Source organism: Pyxicephalus adspersus, chromosome 2, assembly GCF_032062135.1.
Source record: "Pyxicephalus adspersus chromosome 2, UCB_Pads_2.0, whole genome shotgun sequence".
NCBI classification, from domain to species: domain Eukaryota; kingdom Metazoa; phylum Chordata; class Amphibia; order Anura; family Pyxicephalidae; genus Pyxicephalus; species Pyxicephalus adspersus.
The window spans coordinates 148,416,212-148,431,420 of NC_092859.1; the positions used below are offsets into that span (position 1 = coordinate 148,416,212).

The 15,209-nt window shown below is 40.5% G+C and overlaps 1 protein-coding gene across 1 annotated transcript in view; it reads right to left on the reverse strand.

The window, feature by feature from the left end:
- Positions 1-10,218, reverse strand: part of AP3S2 (adaptor related protein complex 3 subunit sigma 2) — a 31,583-nt gene extending 21,365 nt beyond the window's left edge. The window contains exons 1-3 of the mRNA XM_072402738.1: positions 10,061-10,218; positions 9,679-9,770; positions 7,441-7,552 (exon numbers count right to left, since the gene is read on the reverse strand). Coding sequence (XP_072258839.1) covers positions 7,441-7,552; positions 9,679-9,770; positions 10,061-10,129 — 273 coding nt within the window. The 5' untranslated portion in view covers positions 10,130-10,218. The remainder of the gene's footprint in view (positions 1-7,440; positions 7,553-9,678; positions 9,771-10,060) is intronic.
- Between the last annotated feature and the right edge of the window lie 4,991 nt (positions 10,219-15,209).

Consider the following 15,209-nt stretch of genomic DNA (forward strand, 5'->3'; position numbering starts at 1 on the left):
GCCAATGAATGCTTTAGGATGCACTTCAATGCGAGTCACAATGAGCATAAATTTGTGATAATATGCGTTATGGCCAGATTGACTTTTAATGCAAAGTGCATTGCAATATAGTGTTCTCCCCAGCCCGTTTTAGCCGGGGGCACCACTTGGAACTTTTCAGTAACCACCCAAAAACAGCCGTTGAGTCACAATACAGGGGCTGTGCCACCCACCTACTACCCACCTAATTTCTTTCCACCCAGCTAAAAAAAAATTCCTGGATTGAAAAAAAAAAAACCCACTATACAGCATTCATTTTAGAAGGTTTCGACTCATATCAAAGGATGTGATTGGACCCTTACAGTTAAAAAAGTCACACAATGATTAAAGATTTCATTAGGCATAGGATGACCCTTTGTAGCCCTGCTGCTATTTTTGATTACTCTAAAAAAATTTAAGTTATTTCAAAGTCACAGGAGAAAAAGAAAAAGCAATGGGTGGAGTGTTGAAGGATAACTACAAGTATTAACCCTGTTACCATTATACAATCCATAGAACATTCACTGTCATTGACACAGAACCTAATCTTTGACCTGTTTTAAAAGGGACAGGGTCATAATTTTATACCATTTAAGTCCAACCACCGGAGCCTGTTAATAGCATAGGAGCAATAAACTGCAAAGGCTCAAAGTCAAGGTTTATGCACCCAATCACATCATAGCTATGAACAATTCAGCAGCAATACTGTTTTTGGTGAGGTTTATAGTGTCCCGCACTGGCCATTTTGCAAAGCTGGATAGAAACAGCATTTAATTTGTTTCTATCTAGGTTCAGATTATGACTTGTCTTCCAAACAAAGGGCTTCTTATACATCAGATATCACAATGCTGACAGGGAATTACAATGTTCTTCTCATTTTCCTGCAGGATGGAGGGAGTGATCTATCCATACCAATGCTTACAATGGGAGGAAGTGGAATTCAGGGACTTTTAGGCAGCAAAATGATAATATTATATTATAAAGACACATCTATTATTTTGTATCAAATCCTGAAATGCATTTTCTACTTGGTGAGAAACTGAAGCAAAAATACATCCAGTACTGTTTGTGTACTTCACAATGAAATTGAACAATGTGTCACTAGGATCTACATTCTTCCAATGCACAGCATTATTGTAAAGATTTTTTTGTCTGCCAACAGATCCCCTTAAAGCAGACCTCCAGCCTTTCATCAAGTCTTGCACAGCTGTCTAAGATTCAATCCTGTCCTGAAGTTGCTTACACTGTTTTCAATACACACAGTAAGGCTACATACATACGTCAGATGATTCTCGTCCAATAATTGCCTCGCTGACGTGTACAGTGGATATCCAATGTTATTCATGGATCTGTCCTGGCGGATCCACGAATGAAGGAAGTAAAGGGAGGAGAGCACAGACGGGTGCCGCTAGCTTGATCTCCTCTCTCCATAGTAAATGTCAACGAACGTGAAAGATTGTTTCTATTGACAAAAACTGACTTGTACACAGCACAAGTTATGTGTGAGATCATTTTTTTTTTATTTATTTTTTTTTTTTTACAAGAAGGCCCCTTGATGACGTATGCCCAATATCAGGCATGGGCAGAAGGAACAGCCAACAGCATCCTGGGATATATGATAAAATTATTCCACCTCTACTTCCTCCAAGCAGTCACAATTTTGTTTAAATTCTCATATTTTTGCAGCAGTGAGAAAAACTATTACCAAAGCCTGGAAGTCCAGATCCCTACCAATTTCTGAAATTATTCAAAGAATAACTGAAAACTTGATTACTTTGCAAGAGAATACATTGGAGAGATTCTCTTACATATGGTCATCTTGGGTTGACAATTATATACCACCTTGTTTTGATGAAACATTTCTTATGATGCAATTATAGTGTTTTGGACACTTTTTGGTATATTTCCCCTTCTTTTTCTCCCCATACCCTTCTCCAACCTTCCTTCCCTTTTTTCCCTGTTCCTTGTGCTCCCTTTTTGACAAGGGTTCCCTGTTCCTTGTGCTCCCTTTCATGACAAGGGTTATGTTTTTTTTAATCTAATGGCAGGGAACATCCCAATGTACTTACTTGGACAGTATGTAATTTGCAGATATTTTTTTTATACACAGAGGAAATCTGAAATGAAGTCACACGGATCTATTTGGATGTTTATGCCCATTCACAATCCCTGTGTATGTATAGATTCGGTCAGTGTAAAGCTGCACGGTGTTCTTATTATTAAGGTATAGATTGGAGTTAAGCTTGTACACAAACTCCCTCTGTTGGGGGAAAAAAAACATACAAAAGGTTGCTTTCTGTGGATAAACTATAAAGTTCTACTGATTTGCGATTAATTGTACCTACACACTATATAGGACTAATCAATAAACAGGACAAGGCTAACTTCACCCAACAAGGAACATTAATTTTTGCATAATATACAGCCAGGTCTGTTTCCGACCAAACACTAGTCAATGGGTGAGTAACCCGAGTAAACTATCATCCTCTTAAGAATGATCATTCAAGCCGGGGTTGCCCATAACCAGCAGAGCCAATATTTACCTGATAGCGCTCCTTAATGACTGCCAGCCAGTGGGAGCCTTCTGACAATTAAACTGACAACCAGAAGTCAGGTTATCAGGGTACATGGCGGGGAGAACATCATTTGAACTAATAAATCAGAACAAAACTAAAAAAAAAAAAAAAAGTCTCTACTTCCGCAGAGACCCCGATTCCTTTGGCACTGTCCTCTTTGGGTCCTGTACTGGACTGTAATCAAACTTCACCCAGGCCCTGCCATCTTCCTGAGTCTTTTTCCTTCTTCTGGCTACGTCACCTGATTCGAGTTATAGCCCGCTGTAAATTGGGAAAAAAAAACAGTGCTGATCTCTCTGCACATGCGTGAGATGAGCATTTTTTTTCCATTACAGGAAAAAACCCAGAAGCCTCCTTGGATGCATAATGTGGTGGTAAAAACAGGAGGGGAGGAGCTTCACCCTGTTTTCTTTTTTAAAATTAATTTTTACTTTGCTTTAAGAGGTTGTTTACCCTTTTATGTAAAGCAAACATTTTGGTGATAGGTCCACTTTAATTGGCACTCCCAACGAATATTCAGTCATCATACAGATCAAATATTAAGCAGAACTAAATGCAAAACAAAAAAAAAAGCCCACTTCAATCCTGCAGATCCATCGGGAGGTTTCTTCATTTTCGCCCCCGGTCATCCTAGTATTCCTCTTCAGTCCGGCACCGCCATCTTCTTCACCTTCCTCCTGGGTTCTTCTTTGTACATCAGCTGATCTTGCACTGAGCAGGCGCGAGATAGGGTGATGTGGAAAAAGATTGCCGATCTCACTGCCCATGCCCCATTTTGTCTTGATCTCTGCAACGATCAAGACTGAAAGGAAAAATGCTGCACTTTTTTTTTTTATTTATTTTTTTTTATTTTGGGCACTTGCATTGAATTTTTACTTTATATAAGGGTTGTCTGCCCTTTTATGTAACGCGAAAATGTTGAGTTAAGGTCCGCTTTAAGAAAGATAGAAGAATCGGTAATAAATTACTATTAGGTTAGATTATTGTATATGGCTACTTTAAAGCAGAATTAAACCTGTTACTCACCGGACCCCGATCCTTTATTAGGCGCGGCTATCTTTGTTGTCCTTCTCGATCTGTAAAGGAGCTTTGGCAAAGACAACCTAAAGCTGCGTACACACTTGCAATTTTTGTCGTTGGAAAGGATCTTTCATGATCCTTTCCAACGACAAGGGAGTGCACGATGCATGAACGGTGCTGTACATACAGCACCGTTCATGCTCTATGGAGAGGGGAGGGGGAGAGCGACGGAGCGGCACCCTGCTGCGCACTCTCCCCTTCCCTTTCATTAGGATCGGCTGTCGTCCATCGTCCGTGGATCCGGCAGGTCGGTCGTCCGGACGATGGACGACACCGACTGTACACACGGCAGATTTTAAAAATCTATATAAAAATCTGACGTGTGTACGTAGCTTAACTCCCGTGCAGGCACAAGGAGACCATTCCCAGCACGTGCAGGGGAAGCAGATACTGCCCGTCATTGCTGATGCAGTGCATTGGCAGCTCTGCTTTCTTTGCCAGATACCTGGACTAATAAAGCAGGGATTATTGCAGAAGGGACATGGCCTGTCTGGCCTGCATTAATGACCTACCTGATCCTATTGTATTCCTAAAAGTGGAACTTTAGGTTGTGATTTAATATGATTGTACCAATCAAGTCAGAGTTACTGAGCAGCGGTATGTGCATATATTTCAGTAAATCCTAGTCCATTTCTTTATAGCTGGTTTCACACTGTCACAGATACAGTATCTTTTTTTCATAAAATCATATAATCATATATTACAAAGATAGCTAACGTTTTATCTTGATTCACAATCTGACAATTGTGTTTTATTGACTTAGGAAAACAAAAAACTTTACAGTGGGGTTTTCATAATTCTTTTTTTTATGAGGTTTGCTGCAGTCAGGAAGAAAGTGTGAAACCTGGATATTTGCTGTAAGAGATAAACGTTGGAAATAGGCAAAAAGCTACAAGTGTACGGCTACTCCTGGTAAGGTTTACTGATCCGTCCTGCTGGATCACAAAAAATAATGATGGGCTTATAGGGTGCTTCCCCTCTTTATATAATGAACAGTGGTGTCTTTATAGTGCTCGTTCATTACTTTATTGCCTGGAAATGACCACAAATGATTGCCTGCAGCATCTATATTTACACATCTTATAGATAGCACTGGTCAAAAAGTGTTTGAGGAGTAAAATGTTCCCACCGTCTTGTTTAAGACAGCACAACAATCTGCAGTGATTTCACACAATCATCAATTTATATTTAGTAGTAAAATGGTATTTTCCTCATCTGTAATAATCAAGCAGATGGCTCAGTGGTTAGCACTCTGGCCTTTACAGCGCTGGGTCCCAGGTTCGAATCTCGGCCAGGGCACAATCCGCATGGAGTTTGCAGGTTCTCGCCGTGTTTGTGTGCGTTTCCTCCGTGTACCCCGCTTTCCCCCCACATTCCAAAAACATGCAGTTCGGTTAATTGGCTTCCCCTTAAAATTGGCCTTAGACTGTGGTAATGACATTAGATTGCAAGCCCCATTTGAGGGACAGCTAGTAAGATGACTAGATGGAGTTTGTACAGCACTGCCTAATATGTCAGCGCTATAAAAATACTGTGTAATAATATTATTAACAAGAGAGAGAGGCCTGCAAACTGTTGCTTCCAATAAATACAAATAGAACTCATCTCCCACTGATCTAAAGTTGTAAACTGAAATCCTATTGATGCTGTAGGTTTCTGCCCTTCGTGCATGATGACTGCTCTTTGAATTACTTACCTGAGACAACTAGAGCTAATGCAAATCTTTACAGAGGCAATGGGTATTGGATTTCGAATGCATACAAGAAACTGAACTGTTAAATGGCAGAAGTCGGTCTAGTTGATTCTGTTTATTATCTGTCAGTTCTTTTATGTACCAATCAAGCTGTAGTTACTTAACAGAGATATGTGCACATATTTCAGTAAATCCCAGTCCATTTTTTTACAGCTAGAATGATTTTATTCCTGCAATGGCCCCTCGCTTTACTTGGTATTATGTTAATACTTCATTCAGGCTTGAGTTGTCGTTACGTATTCAGGTCTTACCTGACCCTACTATACTCAGTTTTATTCAATCAACAATTACCTCCAGGTTACAGAAAAAACACGAAAATGTAACAGTTTGTTGCCCTTGATTTAGAAGGAAAATTTAGGGTGCTGTATATGTTAAAATATAAACAAAATGTATTGCTTTTAATGCCTTTAGAAAAAGAATATGGATTTATACTCGAGTGACACCTAGTGGCAGGTTCTGGAACTGTATATGTGTCCAGTTTGATAGATCAGAGCTGTTGAAGACAAGGGCATTTGTAATGCACTACCTGAAAACACAGCTCCATCTACTGCTGGCCAACAACCATGCACTAAGATCATTTAAAGTGAACTTTGTAGAATACAGGATAAAGAAGATGGTTATCCCTTTCTGCAATAAATGATCTGATGCCTGGGAATGGTCAAAATTGCTGAGCCTCGCATGCACAGCTCAATGGTGGTTGCCAGGGAACCACAGCAATCCCAGCTTCCTTTGCACGTGCCAGGAAATAACTCCCACGTGCGGTAATTACGTCACCCCAGCATGGCCAATCAAGATGGCTGAAGTTTATCTCTAGGAAAAAGGAAGATAGCAGGGCCCTGCGATGGAATGAGGATAGGCAAGTCACACAGGTTTAGAAGCAAATGACCCACTATAACCAGCTCAAAAGTACAAAATATTTTACAATGTAAAAAAGAGCAGCAACCTGCACCTCTTGCTATTCTTGGAGCCCCCCCAATTGAAAGTTAGGGGCCTTACCTAGTTTGCTCCCTCCCAAAAACCCTGCAACCCCAATTTACCATACAGCTATATATTTGCGTGCTACTTCCCTCACCTCTTAGATTGTAAGCTCTTCAGGGAAGGGTCCTCTCCTCCTCCTGTGTCACTGTCTGTATCTGTCTGTCATTCACAACCCCTATTTAATGTACAGCACTGCATAATATATTGGCTCTATATACTGTTTAACAATAATAATAACTTATACAAATTTACAAACTTTTTTTTTCTTTTTAATTAGATACATTAAAACTAACACACCATGTATGCATTTATGGGCCTTTTTTTATTGGAATTCGTGGTAAATAATGTTTTTAATGTTAGTGAGGACAGATGCATTTTGCGCCATAGGTTTATACTTGAGTCAAAGTATTTTTCCCCAAGTAAAAAGTACTTTGGTTTATATATGAGTATATACGGTATCTAATAAATTAACAATTCTCAAGTCCACTCCCTTAACCACTTTGAACCTTTGGCATATGACTGAACAAAACTTCCAAGTCAAATCTGCTATTTTCTGTTTTTTATCCCTAATCACCATTGATAGCAAATCATTGCTGTCAAAATTACAGTGTGGGCTTCCTCTGTATGACTAGCTAAAGTAAAATGATAGATAGTGTCTGCAATTAATATTGAGGTATACAATCTAGCAATGTGTATGATGTATATGCCATCAGTTAAAGCAACCTTGTAATTAGGAATAACAAATGACTTTATAAATGTTCCTATTTAATACCTATTATTGTACAGTTCTCTAATTATGCCCCTCCACTTAGGTATTTTGTTCATCTTTATTCCCATTTTCTACCATTCAGACTTTATAATTTAAATGTAAAGAATTTTAAAGCAGACCATTATCTTGCACACAATCCATTCCACAGAAGCACAACTTGCACCTCTGATTAAAATAAGAAAAGATAGACTCCATGTACAGCCTACTACAGTTGCAGCATATGGCTGGAGTGCGTCACAGGAAAATCTGCATTTTTTTTTTTTTACCTGGATGAGGTCCAGAATGCCCAGTTCACTTTCTGAAGAATCCACACAGAAGACAAAGTACAGCGTAGCATAATGGCGATAAATCAGCTTGTAGTCAGATCCACCGATCAAGCTGCAAAATGGCAATGAAAACAATTTATTAACATTTAGTAGATATTCAAATACATTTTACTAACGTCACAAAAGTTAAAGCGGACCTAAACTCAACTCTTTACATATAAGGGCTGTCTACCTTTTCATGTAAAGATTTTTTTTGTGCAACACCCTTTTTTTGTGCAGAGCAGCCCCTTTAAAGCAGATCTAAACTCAAAATGTTTTCCTTACATAAAAAGGTGGCAAAAAAAAAAGGTGCAGCACCTCTCCTTTCGTGGCGATCAAGACAGAATAGAGGCATGCGCAGAAGGAGCACTTTTAACAATGGAAGAAAAAATTTCCAATCTCATGCATGCACAGTGATATCGGCAACCTTTTCCATATCTACGTCACCTGATCTCTCGCCTGTGCAGTGCGAGATCGGGTGATGCAGGAAGAACCCAAAAAAAGAGAGATGTCGGAGCCTGGCGCTTCCTTTGTGCCTGGCCAAAGACGGATACTGGGACAACGTGGGAACCAAACGAAGAAACCTCCCAACAGATAAGGTAAGTGTGTTTTTATTTTGACTGCAGTGATCAAGACTGAATGGGAGCGCAGAGCCCTTGCTCCTTCTGCGCATGCCCAATCTCGAGCATGTGCAGAAGAGGCATTTTTTCCAACTAAGGGGAAAGATGGTGATCTCACCCATGTGCTGTAGGATCTGCTTTCTTTTATTCCCCTTTGCAGCGGGCTACATCACCCGATCTCGCACCTGCGCAGTGTGAGATCGGGTGGCGTAGCAAGAAGACAGAAATAGACTGAAGATGAAAGCGCCGGGTCGAAGAAGAATTCCAGGACAGCATGGGACTGGATCAAGGAAAGGTCCAGCACCATCGAGGGATCTGTGGGGTTTTTTTTTTAACTTTAGTTCTGCTTTAAATTGGAATTAAACCCTAAATGTTGTCTTTTAGTAGGAGTGTTTAGAAGTCCCCTTTGCACAAAATCTTTTATTTTGTTTTGTGTAAGGGCTGAGATGCAATATACAGTCCCAGCACCTGTATGGTGTGTGCATGTGTGTGAGTTACAATATACAAGTCTGGCCAATAAGCAAACCCAGAGGATTCTGGAGCAAGGACTGGACCTGAAGGCAGTTAGGAACCTCAGAAGTAGGGGTGTCATAATGTGCTGGTATGCTGAGTATAGTACCAAGATAACAATAAAAGCTTTACCATGACAAGCCACTACATAGACTTCAATATTATGTGTGATTCATCCCCCACCTCTTTTGATTGTAAGCTCCTCTGGGCAGGGTCCTCTCCTCCTCCTGGTTCACTGTCAGTATCTGTCTGTCATTTGCAACCCCTATTGAATGTACAGCGCTGCGTAATATGTTGGCGCTATATTAATCCTGTTTAATTCTAATAAAAGCAAAACGTTTTTTCTAATTATATGTGTGAGAGGTAAAACCTTGCTCAGGATTGGTCATTGGTGACAAATGTTTAACAGGAAATATTTCCTCACAGTGGAAAGATTTCTTCTCTATTACTTCCTGCTGTGTATCTGGGACAGGAAATGAAAGTAAATATTCCAGGCTGTATGCAGACAGGAGAACTGATCCGGTTTACTTTTACAAGATTATTACTCTTGGGAATATACATGTGAATTTTTTACCTCAAATACAGTACAGTATGTTTCAGGATGTAATGTGGTTGGGTTTATTGGACAGCAGCAACTTAAATTTGCCCTCCAGCTTTCAGTTTTGCAGTTGTACAGGGTCCTCTTCTTTCCTGGAATCGCTTACTCTCAATACAATGATAGGGTACAGAAGCAGCAGCAAGTCAGACAAAGCCCACCTCACTTCATGAGCAGCGTTATCTATTATTTTTCCCCTGAGGCTGGGATATGCAATACAATAAACGGAGGATATATGGTGTAAAATTTCTTCCATGGGCTGCATTTAGGATATGGGTGTAAGGGAAGTACAAGCTTTACTGTGTATGGGGACATTCAGCTCTGCGCAGTCATATACAAGAAAGGTGGTGGGTGTTGAGGGGTGCATGGAATTTGTAGGGCGAGGGGGTCAGAATCACCTGCAGAGTGCCCCCTTGTACTGGCAATGTCTGTGATCTCTATAAACAATGTATCTGTGTATGGTGACAACATTACCTTCCACCTTCCAGGAAATTACAGACGTTGTCATCTCGCTTGGAGACCAGATGAAACGTCTCTCTGATAATCTGCTGCTGCATATCTTCTGGCTGCAGGAAACAAAAACAAACACACCATGTGACACGGGGACCGGGCCGTAATTTACACACACAGACAGGACCGAGCTGTACTGTAAACGGACGGGACCGAGCTGTACTGTAAGTGGACGGCACCAGGCTGTACTGTAAGCGGACAGAAACCAGGCAATACTTTACACACACACACATTATATATAACTATATACACATATCTGTGTGTATATTACAGTGTGTATATATATATATATATATATATATACACACACACACACCAGGCTGTACTGTATACACACAAGACTCACAAAGTGCTGGTAGAAGCGGATGAAGCGCGGTTTTCCATGATTGTTGAACACCAGAATCGCCTTAATCATCTTCACTCCGGTATCTGACAGAAAACCAATTCACTTCCCCTCCTGGGACACCAAATTCCGGCCGTGTAACACTAAATACAGTCCCCCATAATGATAATAGGTTCCTTTCGCTACCGAGAACAGCAACATCCGACTATGGTGTAGCACTTCATACATTCCTCCGTGCTTGTTTTTAGTTCCGGGGAAATATCAGTCTGTCAGAGAGATGCAGTGATATAACTCACCGGAGGACGGTTTAGTTTTCTATGACACCCTCAGATATATATTTGGGCTGACATATTAAAGGTCAGGGCAGCTGTCTGCTTTCTGCAGTCTGTGTTCACCTGGAGCAGGAAACTCTGCCATAGAGATGTATGAGGGCTGCCATTACTCTCCTGCTCCACCAATGTAGGTGGCTGTACAAAGCTTTTGCAATGGATAGAATTGCATTATTATCTTTGCAAATGAATTAAAACACCAATTAACTGCAATATAAATGTAGCAGCATGCACAGTGTGGTTTAATGACCTTGGCAATAAACATTAGTGGGAACATGGCCCAATGAAAGCCTATCACAGAAACATAGAGGATCCCAGTATTGGCCTCTGATTCTGAAAATACATGTTACCTGTTTGTTATGTTACCAGGCTGGCTGGCACAGAACAAGCAGAGGAAGCCTGCTTTTGAATAATATTTATAAACAGGATTTACATAGCGCCAACATATTATGCAGTGCTGTACATTAAATAGGAGGGGGGGGGGGGCTGCCCTGAAGAGCTTACAATCTAGGAGGTTGGGGAAGTATCACACAATAGGAGGGGTGATATGGAATAGTGGGAAGTAGGGTTTAAGAGACAGAAGAAAACAGGTAGGTGAGGTTGAAGGTTGGGTTTTGAGTGCTCTTTAAAAATGAGTAGAAAGTAGGAGCAAGCTGAATAGGACGAGGAAGACCATTCCAGAGAGTCGGGGCAGCTCTAGAAAAGTCTTGGAGCCGTGCGAGGTTATGACTTTGAGTCACTATGTGTAGTGACTTTTGGGACACCCTCTATATATAACAGAATTATGAATCTCAATATCTAGATGAATTTGTAATCTGATGTCACATATAAGAGAAACAAAAATTACGAGCTCTCCCAACAAGCCCAGACCTTCTGCAGCCTTTGGTCCACCCCCAAGGGATCCATATACTTGCTTTTTCCTCTTCTTGGCCTAGAAATTGATTGAAGAAATTTCCAGTTACTTTTCCTGACAGGGGAAGCTCTGGGAATCTTCCAGCACGGCTTTCAAAGTTTCCACCCTTTGTGTGTTTTTTTTTTTGCAGGGAAGGCGGAATTATTGTTCTTTTCTTGCACTTGGTGACAAATCTAACTCTCTGAAGCGTGAGGGTCTTTTCAAATGTCTACTTAGGTTTCTCGTAATAGGTAGAACCAATCATCTCTCAGGGAGCTATCTAGAAATACCATTACCATGAAGTCTAATTGGGAATTTTTTATTTATTCATTGGAATTAATGTGACTTTGCTGTGACAAAGAAAGTATGTAAGGCCCTGGTCCACCACCCGTGCACACGAGTCCCCCAATTCAACGCTGCACTGTTCAACACTGCACTCCAGGAGGCTAGATGCACTTTTCAATACACAGTTGCCATCAGGACTTCTGTATGCAAGGGATGAAATCTGGGAAAGGACTGACGGGACCAGGAGTACAGGAGAGTCCAGCAGAGTCAATAATAAAAAGCCAGAGGTCATTCACAGGTAATCAGTCCACCAGATGAGGTATCCAAGGGAAGAGACTAAGCAGAGTCAGGGGTCACAGGGAAAAACTCAGTCAACAGTATATCTAACAAAATAACACACCAGCAGCAGGTGAGCCCAGCTTAACGCTACAACAGGCACTGATTACTGGGGGCAGATAGGCTATTAAGTCCCAGCAACCAATGGCAGGGGGCAGATAGGCTATTAAGTCCCAGCAACCAATGGTAGTGCAGGATAGAGTCAAAAACTAATCTGATCACTAGTTGCAGCATAACTCCAGTCTCAGAGCAGGGGATGCAGAGAGACTATTCACATCTAAAGGTAAACCGGGGATAACACAAACTACAGAGCAAAGGACTGACAGCTATTTGCTTGATCGCCCTTGCTGTTGTGACGCTATTGAAGGAAATAATCAAGGCTTGCTGACCTGCGGTGGCTTACTACATGAGATTGCTGGCCAGATAATTGCCATTTCTAAAGCACACCTCTGTAATTAATGTATTGGCATTTTATAGCAATATTACTGAGGTTCAGTTATGTTTTATAAACAGGGCCCTAAGCAATGGCCCTTAACGATTGTTTGTGTGACTAATCCCTTTAAACCTGGAGAGCCAAACCTCCTCTATATCATTTTTCTTATATACCCAAGTTATTTTTAGTTACACCCATTTCTATTTATAAATGTTTAAGTACTTGCAAAGCGAGACACTTAAGGCCATGTGGACTATAGCCAGAAAATGTCAGCACAAAGAACATTTTTCATAAGAGTACACTTGTGGTTAGCAGCACCTTGGACTTCCTTGGCCATGGCAGATAGGATTTATAGAACCATTTCAAACATTTGAGAATAATCCTATTTGCTTTTAATAGTCAGATTGTGCAATTGGCACTTTATAATTACCCTGGACATGACATGTTTAATCCTCGGACAGATTAATTGGTTAGGCTTTCCCCAAAACATCTGGATTCAATGTAAAATGGTTTACAAGGAGGAAGCCAACATCCTATTTCTTAATAAAAAGTCCCACTGGGGAACTGGAGTTGTAACACTTGACCCTAATAATATCACAAGCAGCAGTGTTTTATCTGATGGCAGAAGTGTTTATGGTGCACGTTTATGATGCAGATGGGAAATGTAAGAACAATGTCCAATTGTAGCTGAATTCCATATACAGTTTCATTCAGGTACGATAAAATATATGCAGCACACAGCATATAATTACTGGAGCTAAACAAACTATAGCGAAGGCCTGGAAGTTTCCTTACTTAAACTTCAGGGAGATTACAAAACGTGTTTCCTGGATTCCACAAGAATATTACATAGCACAATTAGAAGATACCATGGACAAATTTTATTCCATTTGGTCACCTTGGAGCTGCCAGTCCCCGTCTGAAGACCCTGAGTTGTATTCCTTTAACTTGTCATCTTATATTCTTTTTTGATCCCGTCACCAAAATCTGTTTTTTGTTTTTTTCCCATCTATCCCTACCTCTCTACCACCCCAATATATCCATATTGATCTCCCCATGTATCTTACTTCCCCCTAACAATATCCTCTTGAAGTTAAGACAAATATTTTGAATTCTTTCATTCCACAATACACATATGGTCACTGAATATTTAAAGGTAATAACTCAGGGATAAAATGTCTTTCATATAATATGATTGAACAACGTATCAACTTTCCCATGCGTGTATAAAATCTATTTTCATCCACTTATCTTGTAAAATTAAATATAATTCTATACTATCTGTAACTGTTTTATATACAAATAAACTTGTTTAGGAAAAAAAATATGCAGCTCTGAATATCTGAATGTACTTGGGGCAGGGCAGGGCATTTAAATGTAAAGTGTCAACACTACAAGCAGCCAAAATCAAAATATATATACATACACACACATGTAAAGTTTGAAAATGTGATGCAAGAAAGCCCAAACCCATAGTTGTTTGAGAATAAGTAGAAGGAATAAGTGCCTGCATATGTCATTCATTTAGCTTCCTACATTCTGAACAAGCACCACGCACTAGAAGAAGATTCAGGGATAGATTAGATAGATAGATAGATACAGGAGGGGGAGAGGACACTGCCCAGAAGAGCTTACAATCTAGGAGGTGGGGAAAGTATCACACAATAGGAGGGGTTGGTCTGTAGTGGTGAGAAGTAGTGAGGGTTTTAGAAGACAGCACAAGACGGGTAGGCAAGTTTGAAAATATGGGTGTTGAGGGCTCTTTTAAATGAGCAGTAGGAGCAAGCCGAAGGTCGAGGAAGACCATTCCAGAGAGTCAGGGCAGGAGAAGAGTGAGCAAGTGAATTTATTAGATACCAATGACATCTTTTGACTATCTGTAAGGGTGAAATACTAACCAATGACCACCATGTTACTGTACTGTGATCTGTGGCTATAGTCATTATGGCAGGGGTTCCCTGAAAATTCAAGGGTTTCCCATGATAACAAGGTTGAGAAATGCTGCCCTACACTGTCCAATCACAGGCTGGGTAGGTAATAACTAATAATAAATAAAAGTCTTAGACGCAGTTGCAAATTAAATTTTTTGCTTTTTTGGTTCACATATTTATATATATATCAATATTAGCCATTTGCCTGGTGTTCAGGTTTATTGATCGCGGTCTACCGGTTACATCTTTGTCTAAGCCACTGTTCTTGTGTTTAGTAGTATCCTTTGTGAACTTAATTCTGGACACTATAAACACCCCTTTACAGGGTCTCTCTCTCTCAGGGTCTCTCTCTCCCTCCCCCACTTTTTCTTAGAAGGTCTGTCTCTCTCCCCACTTTTTCTTAAAAGAAGTCATGAACATTGCTTGATGAACATTTTTAAATGGTCCTCACTTAACCACCAGGTTAGGTTCAAACAATGTGGTCATTAAGCGAGGAGCACAGTAGTCAGTCTGCAGAGCTGCGAGCGTGCAGCGCGTCTAACAAGTTCACTGACAACTGTAGACTCATCAGATTGAAGTGGAAGGAGGATGAAACTTAGAAGAATGAAGGGGAGATGCTGCATGGCTGTATATTGTACTGTGTAATCATAGGAGAGCCGGGTAAGTACAGGTAAGTCGTTTACCTGTACAAAAAGTCTCCAATGTTTTAATGTATGGTCTACACACCTGTTTCACCTAGAAATAAATCAGATCCAACACTGTAGGTAGTATATGTGCCAGACAACCATGCTCCTAAACTTTTCTGTAAATTTAAAGCAGGCAATTTCCTCAATATTGCTTCCAATTGCTTCCAACCTCTTGCAAGGCCACCACTGCGGTTTTTAATATAACTAAATGCCCACAGTAGGACTAATAACCCAAGACCATGACCTTTTTCTGCAGTGTC